Source organism: Corvus moneduloides, chromosome 4, assembly GCF_009650955.1.
Source record: "Corvus moneduloides isolate bCorMon1 chromosome 4, bCorMon1.pri, whole genome shotgun sequence".
Taxonomy (NCBI): Eukaryota; Metazoa; Chordata; class Aves; order Passeriformes; family Corvidae; genus Corvus; species Corvus moneduloides.
Genome location: NC_045479.1, coordinates 1,706,898 through 1,727,810, shown reverse-complemented (window position 1 = coordinate 1,727,810; position 20,913 = coordinate 1,706,898). Strand labels below are relative to the sequence as shown.

Genomic DNA, 20,913 nt, shown 5'->3' with positions numbered 1-20,913 from the left:
CTAAACAAAGGAAGTTCAAAATCCCAACCATCGTTACTGGGAACACTTTATGCCTTGTTAAGAAAGGAAAAGACTAACAACAATTCTGTGTGAAAAAAAAAAACCAGCAGTAGCCCAGAACTTGTTGCTGGATATATCCAGTTTGTATCATGTGACCAGACTTACATAAACTAAAAAGTGATCTGGCTTCTTTGCACGCCAAATCCCATCCCAGCTATTCTCAGGGTGTTCCTCTCCACAGCCACAGGCTGAATTAGCTGCTGGTACCATGATTTGCTTTGATGAGAAGAGTCTTTAGGGAAGAGTCAGCTGCTAAACTCCACTTGAGATAGAAAGATTAGAAAAACAGCCCACTGTTCACCATAGATGAAACTACAGAAAAAGAAAGTAAACTTAAGCTGCCAGTAATACTTACCCAAAATTGTAATGCTCATGTGTTCACAGACTACACGTGTTAATATATGTTTGTATCACAAACACAAAGCCAGCATCATATCACAATCAGACTTGACCTCAACCAAATTATAGTGTAAGGATGCAGCTTTGGTCATCACACCTCCCTTCTGTCCACTAATTAAAATCAGCTTGCCAGGTAACATATTTTCCTCCCAAATGAGTAATTTCCTGTCAAGAAAAAAAACAATCATGATCATAGCTTGGGCAAGCATATCCAGAAATGTTTAATTGTAAAGGTTTCAATTCTTAAAAGTTGGAAGCAGCAGGGCTGCAATGAAGGTTATACCAGACACAGTATTTTTTAGGATACAGGTTAGACTAAAATAATGAGAGACTTGGCAATTAAATAGCTGATGAAATTAAAATACAGACAAAATAAAAATAATGAAAACAAATTATAAAACACATAGCCTGCTCATGCACAGAGATGCGCATTTTACAAAGCACTGACATTTTTCAGTGAGACTGAAGACTTGTTCTTTCTTTGAAAATGATGGCTCAACAGCTGATCACAGTCAAAAAACACCCCAATGGAACATCAAGGGTCATTACAAAAGACCTTGAGTACAAAATGCTAGATGAATACATGTTAAAATGCTAGATAAACACTTGTGTGCACAGTTTGTGTAACATTGCCTTTTAAATACCTCCAAGATCATCACATTGCCTGAAAAACTTCAAGTTTTTGTTTCTCAGTGTTTGAGAGCATCCGTATCCAGGCATCAACACCCAGCCTTCCACTTGGTAGGCTCAAGGATCAAAATTCAGCTCTTGAGTGCTCTTTCCTGGGTTGAAATTTTAGTGACAAAGATGTAGTTGGTTGTACTGTGTTGGCTGTCTGCTGGGCTCTCAGGCACTCAGAAACCTGACACTCATTTTTATAATTTCATATTGGACTTCATCAACCCAGATAGTCGTATGTTGTTGCTTAATAAACTTTAGAGCACTGTTACTTCTACTGCCATTATTCCCATTTGTGACTTGTGCTACCCACAGTGCTGACACAGGTCTTGGTGCTTGAAACATCAGACCAGGACCAGACCAAACATTCAAGCACAATGAATGCCCTCTGAGTACCTTCTGTAACCCACCTCTGTTCAAATGGGGGTCACAACTGTGTCTGTTTGGGGTTCAGCCTCAAAATATCCAACAGCACTTATTTAAACAATAAACATCAATAAGGCCAATCACTTTAAAGCACGTGTTTAAACAGTTTTGCTGAATCACAGTCAGCATGTTAAAACTTGAAGGAAGCCAGTCTAAAGCTTGGCTTTACATTTGAAGGACTAGCTTGAAGAGTAATTTTCTGACCTCACAACCCAATCCTAAGAGTGTCTGTTGTACCAGGCATGGCATATCATACTGGATTCATGAGGATCACCTTGGCACAACCTGCACTCTCTGTTTCCTGGTTTTGCTCTGGAGATGCAATGTTCCCACCACAGGTTTATGCCCAGAAGCTTCTCTAAGGAGGCATCACCCATCCAGCACTGCCTACCTGGATGCACAGTCTGGGCAGCAGAGCCCCTGGGGAACCTGGCCTTTTTCACTGCTACGCTCTCAGGCAGATGAACCAGAGCAATTAAACACAACATTAATATATCTACTGAAATGCTAAATTCAAGACTTGGAAATGTTCCTGCTGAAATGCTAATTTTAAAACTTGGAAACGTTCCTATCTGCTTCCTTCCACTTCAAAACACAGTGAGTTAACTAGGTCTGACCCTTTGGCAGTGCTCTATTTGTGTGGCACAGATTTGCCTGCTTAACAAAGTCCTTTTGTTTCCCACAGCTGTGAAATTCTGGTGCTCTGTAACTTTTCATGTTTCCCAGGTTACCTTGGCACCAAGCTGGGACTAAATGTCTGTAAAAGATTTTTAACTCCAGCTTTGGAAGAATATAACCACAAGGAAGAATGATGGCTTTCAGTGAGTACCCCATGCTAGCAAGAGCAATGCTCAAAATCAGCTTCAGATGTCCGCAAAGCTTCTGGGAGATCTGTGGTTAAATAGGGAGCTGAATTATCTGTTCTGCTCTGTTCCTGACTGCATCATGTTTATCTTTCTTCCATTCCCCTTCCCCATGTTATACCTGTTCAGGGAGACAGGGGCTATGACATCTTTTCAAAAGAATTAGTTTTAAGGATCACTTTTATTTGAAGAAACTTCAAATTCTGAAGCTGATTTCCTGCTCTGTGGGAGGAAATGGATCTTTTCTCACTGATTCCACAAGGACAGGAAGCAATTCCAAGCACACACACATATGGTATCAATAAGACACCTTGAAGCAAAGAGATTGTAACTGAACTAATGAACTACTGTGGCAAAATACCCTTCCCTTTTTTTGGTGGCTGCAGAAGGTCCCAGGTGGTTTGAATGGGAGCAGGTCTGTGCCATATAGAATAAATAAGTAGGAAATATTTGCAGGTGCTGGAGCATTGGTCTGTGGTCATTCCACAAACTCCCTCCATGTCTTATCCAGTAGGGAATAATAACCAGGACCTGTAATAAAAAGCCTCAGGAAGTCATTGCATGGACACTGGCAGACAGACCTAAGGGTTCTTTGCACTGGGGCCAAATAAGAGGCAGTGCCAAATCAGATGCTAAACATGGATGCACTAAACCACAGAGACACCTTGTATGACTTTTATCAGCAGGGTTTCCTTTACTTTTTTTTTACCTGAGACATTTAGGGTTTCTTCCTTAAATATTTAAGACATCCCAGGGCAGCAGGTAACGGAAGTAACGAATCCTGATGACCTTTCCTTGTCAATGCTCTACGCAAATCTTGAAACATCACCATAACATGGCATTTTTTAAAAATGTAATTTTTAAATTTATTATTATTGCCAAAACACCCAGACATGTCATAAACCAGGTTTCCAGTATTTTGACCACTTGTACTATGCAGAATAACAAATAATCCCTGCCTGAAAGGACGAATAATATCATTAAATAATATGGAAAATGGGGCCTGAAGAAGCCACAAATCCTGTCTACAGTCAAAGAGAGAGACTCTGACAGAAACCGTGGGAGAATTCCAAGATGAAATCTGGCATCACCTGGAGTCAAACACAAAACTCTCTCTATTTTCAGTGAACCAGGTCTGAATGCATATGTTTCTGCTTCATAGCCCTTTGCTCAGAGAACTCAAACCTGGCATTTCATAAGTTTTCTTATTTCTAGTCCTTTTTCTTTTGCACCAAACACATTTTTTCCCATGCCTTGTGTTTACAAACTGATACTTTTATAATATAATTAGGATAAAACTACGTGTAATTCTATTAATCTCTGTCCAAGTGTTCGTTAGTTAAAGTACAAAATTCTTCACAAGGATATATCCAATATTTACAGTGCAATGTTTTTCCCCAACATGTCCTTCTGTGAAATGCTATTTCACTGCTTCTTGTTCTTTATCCTGCATTTCTATTGGTGCATTCAATAAGATTGGCTTTTCAGATTTCAGTTTCTTCTTTAAAAGGAGGAGAATTAGTGTACTTGGGATGTAGGACACTCCACGTAACACTGCTGGCAGGCCAAGATAGAGCCACCTGAAATAAATCATGAGTTTCATTAAATATATGCATTTGTAAAAAAGTACAAAACTATTCAGCAAACACTGTTTTGTGAAAATTACACAGCCAGTCTAAAGCTTGTGCCCTGATCCTTTTGGATCTCACAGAGGATGAGAATGGGAGAACAGAGAATATGTCAGTCAGCGAAATGGCCTTTTACATCTCCCAGTTTCAGGCAAACGATTTAGCCAGTGAAGTCAGGCACCTGGTACTCTTATGGCTTTATCCATAGGGAAAAGAGAGAGTCCTGAAAGGGCTCAGACTACCTGGTTAAAATTTCTAGATATTCATAGGAATATTCTTCCAAATCAACCTCAACACATTATTAAAAGGAATTAGTATGAGGCCACAAGTTCAACTAGATTTTTCTTTAAAAATCCCACAACAATCCTTGAAGGACTATAAAAACATGAGGTGAGGTATTCTGGGCCGATTTCCAACTTGAGTTACTGCATCTTCTCTAGAAACTTCTTCTCTTTTTAAATTCAAGTAGTCTTTCAACCATTTTCTGTTCAAAGAATTTGCAGTCACCCATTAAAACTTTTTCCCACGTAAGCTTGCTGCTTTTCAGTAACTTTATCATAATTCAGTGTTTTTAAGGCTTGTTCTCATGAAAGGTTATTATTGAATATTATGGCACCAGCACATTGCTGTTCGAAGGTTTTTCCAATGTCTGTCAAAGGTGGCACTTGACAAATAAAGCCAATGCCAAAGAAAATTATGTCACGTCTCTAACACAGGAGCAGTTTGTCTACTAGGAAGACATAAAGTGCATAAAATTACATCTCTATGCGTGCAATAATAGAGTAAGAAGGAGAAATTAAAATAAAGTAGAAAATATACCTGTATGTGACAATATCATACATCCTACATGCTCCTTCTCCGCCACAAGTCATAGTACCCCACTTCAAGCAAGTGGTATCTATCAAAGCTCCAAAATAAATGGGAGATGGAATTCCAGCTAAAAAGGATATTAGCAACATTTCTGTGAATAGCAGTTTTCTTCTGGTTATCAGCTACGCTACAGAGCCTATGCTGTTTGTCAGCTACTGCATCTGTACTGTCCTCTTGCAGCATGAGCCACGTTCTCTATATATCTTATGCTCTCTCTTCTTCCTCATCCACCTACCCTCAACCAAAGATTTTCTTCCCTGTGGCCTGTTAAACAATATCCACATGCTACAGTATGGACAGTGTTTCCTATTCAGAACTCAACATTTTCTCTAATCACTGAGAGACAATGCTGCCTTCAATAAACATAAACAATAAGCAAGAATGAAGGAATGCCACATGGCATTCCAACAAGCAGCAGATGTAGTCCCATGTCCTGGTTTCTGCTGGAATACAGTTAATTTTCTTCTAAGCAGCGGGTGCAGTGCTGTGTTTTGGATTTAATAGGAGAATAATGCTAATAACACAGTGATGTTCTAGTTGCTGCTCAGGAGTGCTTACATCAAGGAGTTTTTTGTGTCTCATGTTTTGTTAGTGAGGAGCTGCGCAGGAAACCATGGGGGGGAACAGCCAGGACAGCTGACCCAAACTGGCCAAAGGGATATTCCATAATCTGGAATGTCGTGCTTAGTATACAGACTGGACAGAAGTGGCAAGGAGGGACCGACTGCTGCTTGGGGATGGGATGGGTATTGGTCAACAGATCACACACAATTTTATTCTGCATCACTTTTTTTTCTTTTGTTTTATTCCTCTATTTTTCCTATTATTATTTTATTTTTCTTTATTTCCATTACTAAACTGTTCTTCTCTTAACCTGCGTGTTCTACCGTTTTTCCAACTCTCCTCCCTATTCCACGTGGGAGGAGAGTAAGTGGATGCATAGTGCTTAGATTCTGACTGGGGTCATACCAAGGTACCAGCCTATTACCCAGTATAAAAAAAATGCAAACTGCAAGCTGTTCTACTTTGCCATGCTGCTGAGATCTGGAAAAAATTCCGAAATTCTTCCCAATCAAAGGCACTCCATAGAAGCAATGACTCCTGTGCCATGCCCATAGCCCTGATGTGACCCTTCTCTAACTCTAGGTCAGCTCTAGCTGCTCTTCTGAAGTGTGTTAGGTATTTTCTTACCAAATACTCTTGAAGCCAGTCCATGGATACCCACTCCAAATGATTTCTCTTCAGGCTTTAGAGACCTGTATGATAATTGCATTTTACACTTATTAGTAGAGGTGACATTAATAAGAGCTATTTAACCCTTTTTTTAAATCAAGTTCTTCATCACATTAAGCCCAAACCATTCTAGTAAGAGCAGTCGTTGAAAGAGTTACGTTCATTAGGCGATTGCTGAAAAGTTCCTTATCTAGAACTGCCAAATCACAAAAGGAAAAGCTTCTGTCAAGGCACCCTCCACTTGTACCAAGGCCAACACAAAGTGCCAGGTAGCTGTGCCTTAATCAACATCACGTTCCTGTGATTGATAAACACATGGGTATCACACACCACTCAATGTCCCAGTGCCCTGATTCAGTGGTCCTGCATTAATTCAGGATAAAGCTGATAGCCAGAAGCAACATCAGATTATAAAGCTGACATGACACTAAAGCTTAGCAGCACAGAAATGACATAAGATTTCTCTCCTCTTCCTCCTTCCATAAGCAAACTAAGCAACTTTTAATTCCCTGGAGAATTAAAACCTCAAAATAAAAAGTCCAGTAGATTTCTTAAGGCAAGGAAATTTTACCGTACCTTATTAAGACCATGTATCCAGGCATGGCTGCTAAGGAAAAAATGAAGCTGCAGACTAATGTCAATATTAAAAAATAATGGAGCATCTTGTCACAGTTTTCATGTCCATCACACTGGCCCAGAGTTGCAGAGATGTTTTGAGATGAAAACCCTGAGGCTGCGACACAGGTGCAGTTTTCAAATACCTGTCATAAGAGTGTTTTAATCACACAGATTGTCCAAACTCACACACTGAGTGGCAACCCCACACTCTGCTGGCACCCAGCTCACTGTCTCCTGCACTTGAGATCGTCACTCATGAGCAGCACTGCACTGTGGCCTCTCTCCCAGACTGCCAGGCACAGGTCCAGCCATCCCCTGTATGTGGGGATAGAAGCTCTGAAATACCTGGTTACTTGTTTAAATCTACAGGGTAAAAGAGATTATTAAGTCCATGCTATAGACTATCATTTTGGCTGAAATGTTCTTGGGCACTCAGGTTCCCAACTGGCAATACCTTCAGAATAATTTCTCACTCCATGTTAAGCATTTAAGATTCCTTTAATTCTTAGTAGAGAAACACTCTTCTTCATTATATTTTTTAATTTAAACTTAAACTAGTTTTCATATTCATTTTGAAATTTCTGGTGCTACTCAGTGAATTTGTTCAAATCTCTCACCTTATATATTCAATCAAATGTGCATGGATATTCCCCACCATATATTGGTATAATTATTTGTCACCTACTATAGTTCATAGCTACGGTACAATAAAATGTATGCTTTACCACACTTCTTCCAGTTCCTCTTGAGGATTTACACCCAGCAAGACAAGGTGACACATAAGTGATTCCATTGTTCCCACAAACAGGGTCCCATATTTTAAGTGGGCAATCACAATCCATGTTGCATCCAGCCAGTAGAGTATTTTCAGCATATGAAACTTGTTCTATTCTGAAACACATTTAGAAGATGAATAAATATTTCAATAATGAAATAGCCACAGTAACCTTCTGCAATGCTTGAGATTCTATTCTAGCTCAAGTGTCGAATCAGGACCCAGTCCTACATGCTCCTATCCTGAAGTCATGCCTTTCTACCTTTCTATAGGACAATAAATCGTATTATATTACATTCATATTATAAATTAATGTGTACCCTACAGCATTTTTCTCATCTATGGCATGTATGTCCTTGATTGTCCATAAGAGTTGCATCTACACCTCCATGTCCATTTTACAGACACACAACCCAACCTGGTCTAATGGAAGGTGTCCCTGCCCATGCCAGGGAGGTTGGAAACAGAAGATCTTTAAGGTACCTTCCAGCCCAAACCCTTCTATGATTCCCGGTGATTAATGGCAGGCTTCAAATCAAGAAACTGCAGATAAAATATCCTCTGATAACTTGACAGTAATGAAATTCGAGTAAACCGGTGTAAGATTAAGAAGGGGATCTTTTCCTCTCTTATTCTGAAATTGCACTCATGTATGCCTGGTTTGACCAACAATTTTTATTTTCACCTGCAGTTACATGATTTTACTAATTGTATTCATAAAAGAATTAATATGGACATGCAATTGTCTTTACATGGATATCCATTTTAATGCACTTTTATTGTTTGAAACAGAGATAACAGAAAACAGACCTACTGCCTCATGCAAGCAAAAAGTCTTGAGAATTTAGAATAGGAAAATAAAATGGAGCCCCTGGCAGATTCTTGACCAGAAATATCATCCTGGTGTCTTAAGACTGAAGTCCTCTTGAGTCTCAAAGAACATACCCTTGATAGGAAACTGTTAGACCAGCAACTGGTGAGGTGTCACAGACAGTCCAATAGGCAGCAAAGTAGAGAAGGTATTCCAGTAAAGATACCCAAAACGCTATGTTCGCAGCCTGATAGATATTTATCTTGAATTTCTTCATGAATAAGCCTCCGGAAAAATACCCAACGCATAGAACTGGTAAGTTGTAAACACCTATTTAAACAAGTGAAACTTCCATGTTAAAATAAAGGAGACCATCAAAGCTGCTCTACTATAAGGTAGATAAAGAAGTAGCTACTGCAGCTGCTGTTAGAGAAGGTTGTGTTTGGCAAAGAATCAAAGAGTGCCTGTGACTGAATAACTTAACTACAGTCAGAAATGGGTCCCTGCTAATTTCCTTTCACACCCAAAACCTCTGCCAAAGTCAACAGCAGGTGAGAACTGCTTGGGGAGTGAGCTACAGGGTAGGACTGAAATTATTAATTGGAAAATTGCAATCTAGAGTTGAACCCTAGGTCCAACTCAAAAAAAAAAAACAAGAAAAAAATTATATGGTTTCAGTCCAGCCTCTCCAGCTGACTGAGAAATTCAACAGAAAGATAATCTAGTGCACATCTTAAGGTACATCTTAATGCACCCTGAGCATCACAGAAAGGAGGAACAGACTTTCAGTTTTGAGATGAGATTACTCAATGTGCTCTCGCATTTCTTTGCTGATTGATACTTTAATGAAACAAATTTTGACTGAAAGACATGTTGGAAGTGTTTTTACACAAATATCACATGGCTTAGTTTCATATCAGCTGAATTTTCTGAGCCAATTCAAAAGATGCGAATTAGATTATAAAATTCTGCACAAAAAATTAGATGTTTAGCAGAAAATGCATTGAGATTCTATTCTAGCTCAAGTGTTGAATCAGGACCCAGTCCTACATGCTCCTATCCTGGAGTCATGCCTTTCTACCTTTCTATAGGACAATAAATTATTACATAAATATTATAAATTAATGTGTACCCTACAGCATTTAAAAGTGCTTTGTAGCGTGATATCCCTCGCATGTAGAAGCATTTAACCTTAGTATGTACATGTAAATACACATGAACATAGGTATATATGTAAAAATATAGATAATTTGAATAGAGACATCACTAATTGATAGAACAGAGCAAAGAAAAATTCAAACATACCAATTAAAAAGATGGCATCTGATGCAGATTTTCCAAACTGCTGTTCCAGATATTTGGGCATGAAGGATATCATGCCATCGAAGGCACTGAACTGTAACACAGTTATGCATATAAATAACATATACACGGGGTTGTGAAACAGAGCCTTGAGGAAGGGGATGAAATCTGGAATGACATAATGCCATGAGTTAGTGTGATGCTTTATGAAAAGAATGACCCATTGCTCAGCGTGGCTGTGGGGGAAAGAGGGGAACAGAATTGGTCCTGAGTGGGATCAGGCTAAATCTTGTGCTTTGCCAGACACCACAGGCCAAAGATTACTTGCTTAGCCCAGGGTACCCTAACATTTCTCCTCTACCCAAAGATACCCTCACACTTAAAAAATCTGTGCTTATAAAAAAATAATAAATCACAGCAGCAGCAGCTACTGCCCCATCTTTCCTCCCTTTTCTCTCATCTCATGCCTCAGAGCATTCATCAAAACCCCTGTCCTGCACCTGGCATTTGGCACAAAGGGGTGCAGATGTAATATAGATCTGTGACAAGGTCTCTGCCCCCAGAGACCTGAACACTGATTTTGGGTTTTGCTGCTGGGGAAGAAGAGGCCTGAAGAGAGCTGTGACCATCCTCTCAAAACCTGTATCATCCAACCTTCAGCCAAGGAAGCATCTGAGAAACTAATTTACAGAGGTCTTTTCTCTGCTTAATGCCCATTAAGTCAGGATTTGAACCATAAAAAAAGCCCCACAATTCCCCTTTGTCTAGTGTTCTCTGTTAATTAATGTGCTGAGCTATTGTCAAGAAACTCTGCAGATAAATATAAGCATCTACAAAACAATGACTGGGCCTCACTGAAAGTGGGCACCACTTAGGATGGGTGTATATCTTTCAGAGGTAAGCAAGTACCTCATTAGAAGAAGATCTGTATGCAAATCTTGCAAAAATTAGTCAGTTAGAAACACTATAAATAGGCTGCATTATTTACACAGGCAGTGACACTTTTAATCAGGGCTTCTTGAGGAAATTTTATTATTATTCAATTAATCTTATTTTGGGTTATTTTTAACTATAAAAGCATCAAGTTTCAACTTGAAATCCCTGGTGATTAAAAGTTGTCTGAATATGTCCTCGTCAATAGGCAGTAAGTGGTTGAACAGAGGTTGGACCAGGTCAGCTCCAGAAGTCCCTTGCAACCTCAACTATTCTGTGAAATGAAAAGGTTCTACATTCAAGATATTCAGGGACAGTGAACATTCACAGAAACACGGGGAGGGAATAATCAGGAAAACATAAGCTTGGAAAGGACCCTGGAGTAGTAAGGACCCACATCTGAGTTAGGAACCTTTCCTCACTAGAACAGTATTTTATTCATGGATTCACTTAAGGCTACGTGACAGCAGAAAGAGATGCTTCATTTTGATAAACATCAAAATGAAGTTTCAACATCAGCCAAGATCTAAGTACTCACTCTGAGTATGGTGAATTTTCAGGGCTCAGTTGGAAGCAGGACGGAGAGGGAGCTGCCACATGGCACTTACTTTCTGAAAATGAGGGCCCTGAGCAGGACAGGATCAGGAGACTACTCTGAAGATGATAGTCTTTGACATGTTTTATTCACTTACATTTCCAACCAGCAACAAATAAAGAAGGAAAAAATAACCTCCTACAGATATATAGATTTGAAAGGCCACAGATGTGAAAGCTGCTAATGGTAACATTAATAAATGTGAGTCGAATACATCTTTGTTCAACAGTAATTAATTTTTTTGAGACACTTAAGCACCTGTCAATTCCCTTTTAGGGCTTTCAGTTGGACTCAAGAAAGGCACAAGTTATGTGTTGGTTTTCTGCTTTTCTGCACAGTGAATGTGGGGTACAAGAAACCAATATCTGCAACTTATCCACAGCTCACTGAGTTGTAATATTCCTAACCAGATTTCAGTCCCCCTCTCATGGGAAGAAAAGATCTACATACACCTGAAATGCAGGAGGGGAAAAGGAAGGAGTCCAGATCCTGGATCTATGAAATCAGCTTTATTCCTCTGCAAGGAGCCATTTTAAATCCCTGCACAAATCCTTTGAGCTACAGAGACATGAAAACAGAGTAGGCATTGCATATCCTGGACCCATCTTTAATTACACAAATACACACAGTTCACACCTTAGGACTAAAGTAAGAAGGAAATAAATCCAATATAACTTGCCTTTAGCAATTTCATACATGGTCTGTTTGGTTCCATTTTTATCATTTTCTTGCAATGGTGTTACTCTTTTTTCACTTGTCTCCTCAGGTTCATTGGTTTCACCTTCCTTCACAAGTGACTTGGGCAAAAACCAAAATGGTATTCCCACGAGAAGATTCAGCAGTGCACAAATCAAAATGCCCAGCCACCATGCTCCAACCCAGCGGGCATCAGTAGCTGTTATAGTTATCTCATCTATAACAAAATACAAAACCAGACATCTTGGATCAGTTCAGAAACATTCTTTGCTGTCATCTTGTGTTTTCCTAGTCATCTCTGACGTAAAAGCATTTCAGTGATTCTTAAAATGAGGCTCATGAAGGAGAATATTCTCCAGTCTTCTTTTCTAATGTTGCTAATTTTCTGGGAAATTTCAGTGGTTTGTATTAAATTAATTCTAGTCCTTTCCTATGTTAAGCCAGATGACACAATTTTTCATCGAATAATTTATAAGCATATTGATTTGTGAATTGAATATTATACACAGACCTTCCATTCTAAAAGAAACACCAACAAACTCAGGTAGGACTATCACATACTAGCAAAGAAACATCTTTTGGCTCTGATAAATACACCAACTGTAGACTTAAAAATAAGTTTTTATATATTCACCCATTACCTGCACTTACTGATCCAATGTCAACAAACAGCTCTGCACAGAATGAAGCCAACAGTAAACCAAGGAAGGGGCCGACTACAGTTGCTGTATGCAGACATGCTAGAGTAGGAAAGAGAGAAAACATCCTGAATTAGAACCCAGACATAATTATCTTCTTGGAATTGTTACATGTGGTTAGGGCAGCTCTACTGAAAAGGCATTTGCACCTAAAAATGGCCTGGTTCCAAAAAGTTTCTCTCCGGTTAAATTACAAGTTCTACAATATTGTTATTTTGATAAGGCACTAATCACTGTTTTCTGTCTTCCTTTATTGGACTGAAGGGCATCATAATAATCCTTTCTTTTGCTTTTGTTTATGTGTGTGTGTCTGGGGGAGGGTAGTTATCACAGTAGCATAGATTTACCCAGGTAGAAAGGTGAATTCTCTGCTTTGGCAAAATCCTCCAAATAGGAAATGCCCAAAGGCATGATGGGAGTTTCACCCATTCCTCGTACTATGTTTCCAACCATCACAAATATCCACAGCAAGGACCCAGGCTCTTTTTCACATTCTGTGAGCAAAACAAGAAGTCAGAATCAATGTCTTAATCCCAACTATTAATGAAAATCTAGAGATAAAGAATTGACCAATAGCTTAAACTTTGGGTAGCCTGTTCTATTAAAAAAAAAAAAAAAAAGAGAAAAAACGGGTCACAATACGTTTTTACTTCCTTTCTCTCCTTGAACTGGGATTTCTTCATCCCATAGTCTGCTTCAGATTCCACTGCTCTCTCCCACTTTTTCATGCTGAGATTTCTCAGTGCAAATTCATTATCAAATAAAAACCAGCTTTGTTAGCAGCAACTGCTGTCTTTCTGAGTGGATGCATTACTGACCACAGATGAAACCTGGATCTCCCATTTCAAAGTCAGATCGCTGTCAGCAAACACAGGTGAAGCAATCTACACACAGATGTGGTCAAATTCAGTCCAGCTTTCGCTTCACACAGGAAATGGACTCATATATATGAACATCACAGTCTTGCTTGTCCATAAACTAATAGAGAAACAATCACCTTACCCAACTGCATGCATAGGCTTGAGGATGTGTGGGTTCTAATGTGCATATTGAGTGGCTGTAAATCATTTAGATGAAAATTATTTGCCTTTCTATACCTTTATTTTTACATTTATAAAATGGGAAAATACAGTATCTGAAATCTTCGAGCGAAAGGTTAATTCCAAGTGCTGTTAGGTGTGCCCATTTCACAACTTCTTGCGCAGATGCAAAAATGAATAGTTTAACTGACATGTAGTCTTGGAAAGCTTGGAAGCTGCATCCATTACTAAATGGAGACACAGGAAACTGCAGCACAACACTAAGGTTTGATGCCACTTCATTCAGACAGTATTACAGCAGTGTGATTCAGCTTTAGCACACCCTGATGGAACTCCATCACTAAGTTTAACAATAAACTGTGGGGTTTGGGTCACCTAACTTTTACCATCCACCAATCACCTAAGTTTCCAGCAGTCAGAAGACAGACCCAAGAGGTAATCTGATCCACCCTAAAGTACGGAGCATGAATGTCCTTACAGCAAGAGACAAGCTCTGCAAGAGCTCTGTAGTCTCCTTTGTCCAGCTACCAAGGGGAGTCTAAAGGAATGGTTCTGATTCAATGCTTCCATCTGAGGTAGCTAAAGACCCAGGAGATTAATCCTACCCTCAGCATGAGAATTTTGTATGTGATTATTTAATGATTTCCTCTGAGCCCTTTGACTTCCCAGTAGTTCCTTTACATGCACATTGCTAGTGCACATACATGTTTCAGTCTCACAGATAAGTTTTAGCCTAGTTTAAACTATTTTCTCTAAAGGGAATTGAGGTCTATATTTTAGTTCTAGCTCTATTTCTCAGACTTTTATTTCCTATGTGGTACAACAAAAAAGCATCCTTATGCCTCTTACCCATTTTTGAAATATGATTCCAACCTCCTCGTGGCATCATAGGATTTCAAGTCAAAAAGAGGAACACTTGTGAGAACAACCTGGTGTTATACTATCCCAAAGTGGACTACCAGGGATGTTAATTGAATTGCCTGGATACTGTGAAAACTGCATGAATGAAATGTTTTAGCTCTGGAGTCACAGACCAAAGAAACACAAAGGCCAGGAAATTTCCTGACCTCTAGTTTCTAGGCTTTCAAACAGTACTGATCAACAGCAGAACCCTGAAGTGATTGCTAATGAAAATAAAAACCTATTTACTTAGACACTATAGACACAGAAAAAAATATTAATAGGCATAGGAAAAGCCATACCTGTTGATGGCTCCTCTGTAGGCAAAGAGGACAAGCTTTGATTGACAAGGCATAGAGGCATCACTGAAAAATTTTCCCGTTGTGAAATGCTGCTTTCAATACGATACCTGTTGGAATCAAAGGAAAGCATGCATAGGTCAAGAAGATATTAATGAGAACCATCTCATGTGTCTGTACTGTAGTTCTGGAGCTACCTATAAGAAGAGTGTGTAGCTGTAGGAAGAAGGGAATCTATGTCAAAAGTTAACTGAAGAGAGGGTGCCACCAAGGCTGTCAGAGCCATTCCACACTTGACACAACAAGACTGAAGGATCAAAAAACACCTTTCTGATTGAAACCTACACAAGCCTACATTATTAATTTTTTAAGCCAAGCAAAAATCATTTAAAAGTAGTTGGTGAATCATTATGGTCAGTGCAGGCCTTGCCAACACAGTGACCAGGTGGTCTGTCATCCAGGTTCCAAACCAAGAGACCTTTAAAAATCACCTTCTCTTGCCCATCCAAGCAGATAAGAGCTAGTAGTGTAAAGTGACAGTATAACAGCACACTGTTTCTTGGGAGAGCCCACACAAGGGGGAGCAAAATGATGAAGGCAAAGGCAAGGGAAGGTGCCCACCAGAGGGGAGACTCTCCTCAGGAAGTGATGACTGACTTTTGAAGCCATCTCGGAAGCAAAACAAAAGAAACTGCTCTGCAATGATCATATTGAATCCATGCTCAGCAATGTCTCTCTCAATAAGCAACACACTCAGTGGAAGGATGTATGGATTCATGCTAGTAAGGATCACAGAAGCTGATGTGAGCTAAGCAAAACACTCACCTTCCAAACAGAAAATGAGGAACTGATATCAAAAGACATCCCAGTGACAGAATTGTGCAGCCCAAAGCAATTATTCTGGGTCTGTGAAGCTTTGCACCAAAGTAACTCACAAATGCTATCAGCAGCAAGTTACCTGCAAAGAGAACCTAGTTCACAATTCACAAACCAAGGCATCCCATGATCTTTGAAAGTGCAACACAAATGCGAGTATTTCTTGTAAGCTCAGCTGCTGGTTCTTTTCTTGTCTTGTAAAAAGTGTCACCAGACAGGGAACTGCCTACATGGTGCAATAATTCCCTGCTATGTACGATCGTTTTTTGGAAGAGTTACATCACATGAAAAGAACATGAGAATAAAAGGCAGAGTGGAAAAGAGATCACAGTGAGAAAGATTTTTGAGTGCACCTTTATAGAGAAGAAATTTCCCACTACTTTGCATACAGATCAGGCCCAGGGACTGCAGAATAATAGCTGGTTTAGGAAGTTATTCCCCTAGGATTCTTTATTTTGTAATGTGTAGGGAAATACGGAAGTGTATCTCCTAGTGTTTTTGTAGTGAAAATAATAAACACAAGATGACAATCATATTAAAAAAATGGAATAATAATTTCATATTAATTTCAGTAAATTTTTAAGAATAAAAAATACAGGTTTTTATACCCAGGACCATTCAAAAAAAAAAAAAGTGCTAAAAATCTTCATTTTCCTCTCCTCCACTTTCACTTCCGAATCAGTTGATTTTCTCCATTTATTGCTATGCAACTAAGAAAAGAATCAAGCTTCATATTATGAATCAGGCCCTATAAAAATAGCAATTTAGTAATTGTACACCTACTAATTTTATGATCTTTTTGTCAGAAGAACAAAATCATGTCTCTGAGTGATGAGAGTCATGCTCTGAAAGAAGACAATGCCTTTTTTATGTATAATTTCTAAACAGACCATATTGAACCAGTGGCTTGAATGACACTTAAAGATGTGCATTTGAATTTATCACTGGGCAATAAAACTTACTGACAGGCAAGGCAACAGGCACTAAAGGTAGAACTGGAAACTTTCTTTGCAGGTACAGCTGTACAGATACAAAAGCTTGAAATAGTATTGAGTTCAGGTAAGGATTCACAATCCACTCCAACCAAATTTAATGAAAGGAACTATAAAATGCTAAATATGGCCTTAAATTCAAACAAAGCTTACACAGTTGGTTTTTTTGTTTTCTTCAAGAAGATTCAATACAAAGCTTGTAAATTAGTTCTCTTTTGTTAATTTCTCTGCCATATCTTATGGTAGTGCATAAATTAGCTGAACCAGTTTTTAAACCTAAACTTCCCCATTTAAGTGGTCCTATTAGTTTCCAAGACATGAAATTGTTACATATCAGCTCAAATGGAATGACAGAGCTGGCCACTATTGTCACATACAGTAATTGAGAGCTAATGAGAGTCAGACCACATATTACATTTTCAAAGAATCAGAAATATTCAAATGAGAGATTACCAATTTCAAAGCTTCCATTAATGATGCCCACCAAAGAAGCTGGGATATTAAATTGTTTCTCTATCTGTGTGTACATGCTGTTCATATAAGCACCAGACATAGTTTTCCCAAGGAATGCAAGTGACAGTGCCAGCAGAAATACCTGGAAGGGAAGAGAAGAATGCATAAAGAATTCAAAGTAACATATTTATGAATATTCCATGGTTATTGCCTTCACTGAAGGTGTGCTTCCAGTCAAAAAAGTGAGCAGTTCTGTTTCACTGACGTGTGCAAATCCCATCATCTATTCTTTTCTAGAGTTATGGCTTCACTAAACAAACAAACAAACAACAACAAAAACACACATACCAAAAAAAAAGAAAAAAAAAAATAGAAAACTTTGTTCTTCACCATCTCTAATTGACCAAGACTGTCTTCAGAAATCCCAAGTCCCATTTACCCAGCCAAGGCAGCCGTGTGCCTGCTGCAAGGTTGCCATCTGCAGGACCTTCCCACCCTCTGTTCATCTGAATGACAAATTGCTTGCAGAACTAGGATCGTTTCCTTTGGCTGAATTACTTGACCCAGGATCTGCTCTCCCATCTCAGCAGAGGTCATAAGCCCAGAACAAGTAATTTCAACCAGAAGGAGTATATAACATGTCCTTTTTACAAGACAATTAGTAGCAACTGACAGTTAAAAAGTTAAAATGAATGAGTGCAGTAGTTTTCAAATTCTTTTAACATCAGGCTTCTTTATAAAGAGAATTTATGAAATGAAATCAATATTATTTTTAGATACATCTGCTGCAAAATCTAAAAGGCAAAAGAAATGTATTTGGGGTTTTAATTACTATGAAAAATAAGGTAATTTACAAGATTTACTAGCATTTCTCAACAACTTGAATTACTATTCAATATCAACAGCCAGTTTTTAGTGCCACATCCCAGTCAGTAAGGCTCATTTCACAGCTTTAAGAAGGAAGGGTAAACACGTTAGACTGGGGGGATTACACAAAGTCAGTGGTGGAGCTCCAAAGCAGCAATCAACAAATACCTCCAACACATCACAGCAGGTAAAGTTCAGGGAGAGCAAAAGCCAGCCCCATTGTTCACAAACTTGTTTTACCTTGGTTAGGACATTAAGGGTAGAAAAGAACAGCTTATCCATTCATTTAGTCTGGGCTGTAACTTCTACCAAAATACTGTATATGCAAGTAATAAGAGTTGTGTGTTCCATCAAAATTGCTAAAATATTGCTGTACCTTCAGCTTGGAAATGCAGCAGATTTTGTCCTCAGCATGTGGCTTCTCAGGGTCCTTCATGTTGCCTTTTTCAATTGATACTGATGTCTGTTTCTGAGTCTGTCAGTCATCCCATCACAATGTTGAAAAAGATGAGAGAAAAGAACAAAATTTTTTGTCCCGTGTTCACAAAAATATTAGATTCCTTCTAAAAGATTTGATATATTAGCATTTTCCTTAAATAATTGCAAACTGGATTCCAATTAAAAATACAAGTCAACAGACTTTATTTTAAAAGAAGCAACTTGATTAGAATACACACATTAATCTCTTGGCATTAAAATTAGAGGAAAATAAAATAAAACAAAACCACCAGACCAACTTAAGTTCAAAACAGACTCCACTCTCCTTCTCATCCCAAGATTTTCAAAAATATTCCTCTTTATTTGTCTGCCTACTTTTACTTATCTCCATTTCAACTTGATGATTAGTGTGCCTCGTAGTGCTAAGCCACCTGCTTTCTTAACATTTTACATATATTCCAAAAATGTGTTCAAAGAAGGAGCAATATATCCCAGGGACTTGGCTATACTTACCTGTAAAAGTGCTGACACATCTGAGGGTTTGCACAATGAGTTAAACAGATCTTATTCTAAGGACTCCTACAAAGACTCTGCTAAATAAAGTTATGCAATACAGTTCCTTACTGCCTGATGGAGTAAGCTGAAGAAAGCCAGGGCAAGTCAGAGCCCTACCTTATAGTGAGGATGGATACAGATTAATTTCCTCTTTTTTTGTCTTGGATACACTTTCCAAGTGTGATCCTGCAGCACCTGCTCTTCTCTGTGTTTTCCACTTCATGGATCCAGGGCTGGGGAGCAAGCTTGACAAGTCCACCAATAGGACTCAATTGTGTTTCAAATTCTTCAGCTCAGCACCCTCCTGGTCAAGCTCTTCAAACATTAATTTCTACAACAATGTTAATCCTCTCAAATGTGTTTCCTAAGTAACTTGATTCCTAGTAAATTCACAAGCATTAACTCCTTCTATAGCTACCTTCTCACTTCCAGTTTTTAAAAAGATAATGCACCATTACAGCATTCCTGGAAATACTTTACAATTAATTGTAGGTGGTCAGCACTCAGACAATTAGCTATGATGGATACATAGTTTTTATTTCTGCTCTGCTCACAGATTCCTGCACAAACTGTGTTCAATCACAGGACTGTGCTCGTACAGCTTTGTACTTTTTTTTGCAATTTGGAATAAAAGTTTATATCCCAGGGGATTGTTTACACCTTATCTAAATACTGCTTTTCTCTGAAGCCCACCAGCACCGCCAAAACATCACAGCCATCCCCTATGTCTGTCCTCTTCTAGGAGCTGGCAAAGGGATTCTTTCCCTTACTGTACCAGTCCCTGCATTTCACTATCACACACAGGGAACATCATCTGGCTAATTGCAGGTTTTCTCTTCTCTTGTGCTACGAGATACCAGACAGCCTGTTACCATTTGACTTGGGGAATCAGGTGCATCACACTGCTCCTCATGCAATTAGAGAAGACAAAACAGCATTGTTTGCATTTAATTATTCATACCTTCCCTCAGAGCATAAATTATGATAGGAGAAAAAAGGCATTTCAATCAGTTTTTTACTGGGAAGATTATTAAGATTATTAATTGAATAACAAAGTAGACAGAACTATTATTTCCAGCTATGATTCTGAAATTACTTTCCCCAGTTTTATAATATTTTGTGGTCACACTTCATCAAGTGTTACTGAAGCCAACACAGACTAACAGCCTAAATTATCAGAAAGACACAGTTGCATACAGCACTCAGCTCGGGTGCATTCACGCCACACTTTAAGTCTAGGTTAAAATTTAAATTACTATTTCTGTGCCTAAAGATGAACCAAGAGTGCTCCCACTCCCTTCTCCCATCTACCTGCTCTCCGTTGTACATTCCTCTGGCGTACCTTGTTTACACTCTCAGGCACTTCTGACTCATCTGCAAACCTCTTTAACTCATTAAACAGGCAGAAATACAGCTATATTAAAATATAGTTATATTAAAATATAGTTATGCAAAAGTTTGTCCTCGGGTTCTTGCTGACCCACCAGCTGTCATGTAAACACCTGAACCTGAATCCCACTCATAAGTCTGCAACGTTCTCTGAAATTTCAGGGAAGAGGGCAGTAAAATCCCTCCTTCCACTTCTGCACTGAGTTGGTGACATATTAATGGCAGGATAAGAAGTTGGCAGTGACACCACAACTGCCTGTTCCACTCATCTCCACTGTCTGACTAAATCTCCATGGGCAACCAGAAAGACAGACAAGTGATCAGAAGACACCCACTTTGCACAGTGCACAAAGATTTATCTCACAGTGTGAACAGTCCAAAGCAGCCATAGGACACTCAGCATCCGAGGTAACCTGGGCTGAACAAGGCTGGCTTAAAACCAAAGCAGATGCTTCCTCTGTAGACTGAAACAGGCTTGTTTAGTGCAGCTGACAACAGCAGGCAGGCAAGCATTGAGAC

General features: G+C 39.0%; 1 protein-coding gene across 7 annotated transcripts in view; it reads right to left on the bottom strand.

Moving 5' to 3' along the window:
• Positions 1-664: 664 nt before the first annotated feature.
• The window catches only part of LOC116443326 (solute carrier organic anion transporter family member 1A2-like), a 47,612-nt gene continuing 27,363 nt past the window's right edge, over positions 665-20,913 (bottom strand). For 6 of the 7 annotated variants that reach the window (XM_032107438.1, XM_032107439.1, XM_032107442.1 and 3 more), the window contains 14 exons: positions 18,389-18,487; positions 17,146-17,287; positions 15,650-15,782; positions 14,828-14,934; positions 12,933-13,079; positions 12,529-12,627; positions 11,871-12,104; positions 9,667-9,831; positions 8,496-8,691; positions 7,501-7,666; positions 6,734-6,918; positions 6,116-6,180; positions 4,874-4,991; positions 665-4,006 (listed from right to left, as the gene is read on the bottom strand). In XM_032107438.1, the coding sequence (XP_031963329.1) occupies positions 3,847-4,006; positions 4,874-4,991; positions 6,116-6,180; positions 6,734-6,918; positions 7,501-7,666; positions 8,496-8,691; positions 9,667-9,831; positions 11,871-12,104; positions 12,529-12,627; positions 12,933-13,079; positions 14,828-14,934; positions 15,650-15,782; positions 17,146-17,287; positions 18,389-18,487 (2,016 nt within the window). In that variant the 3' untranslated portion in view covers positions 665-3,846. Of the gene's footprint in view, positions 4,007-4,873; positions 4,992-6,115; positions 6,181-6,733; positions 6,919-7,500; positions 7,667-8,495; positions 8,692-9,666; positions 9,832-11,870; positions 12,105-12,528; positions 12,628-12,932; positions 13,080-14,827; positions 14,935-15,649; positions 15,783-17,145; positions 17,288-18,388; positions 18,488-19,122; positions 19,268-20,913 lie in introns of those variants that run through there. The other variant, XM_032107444.1, reaches the window with a different exon arrangement.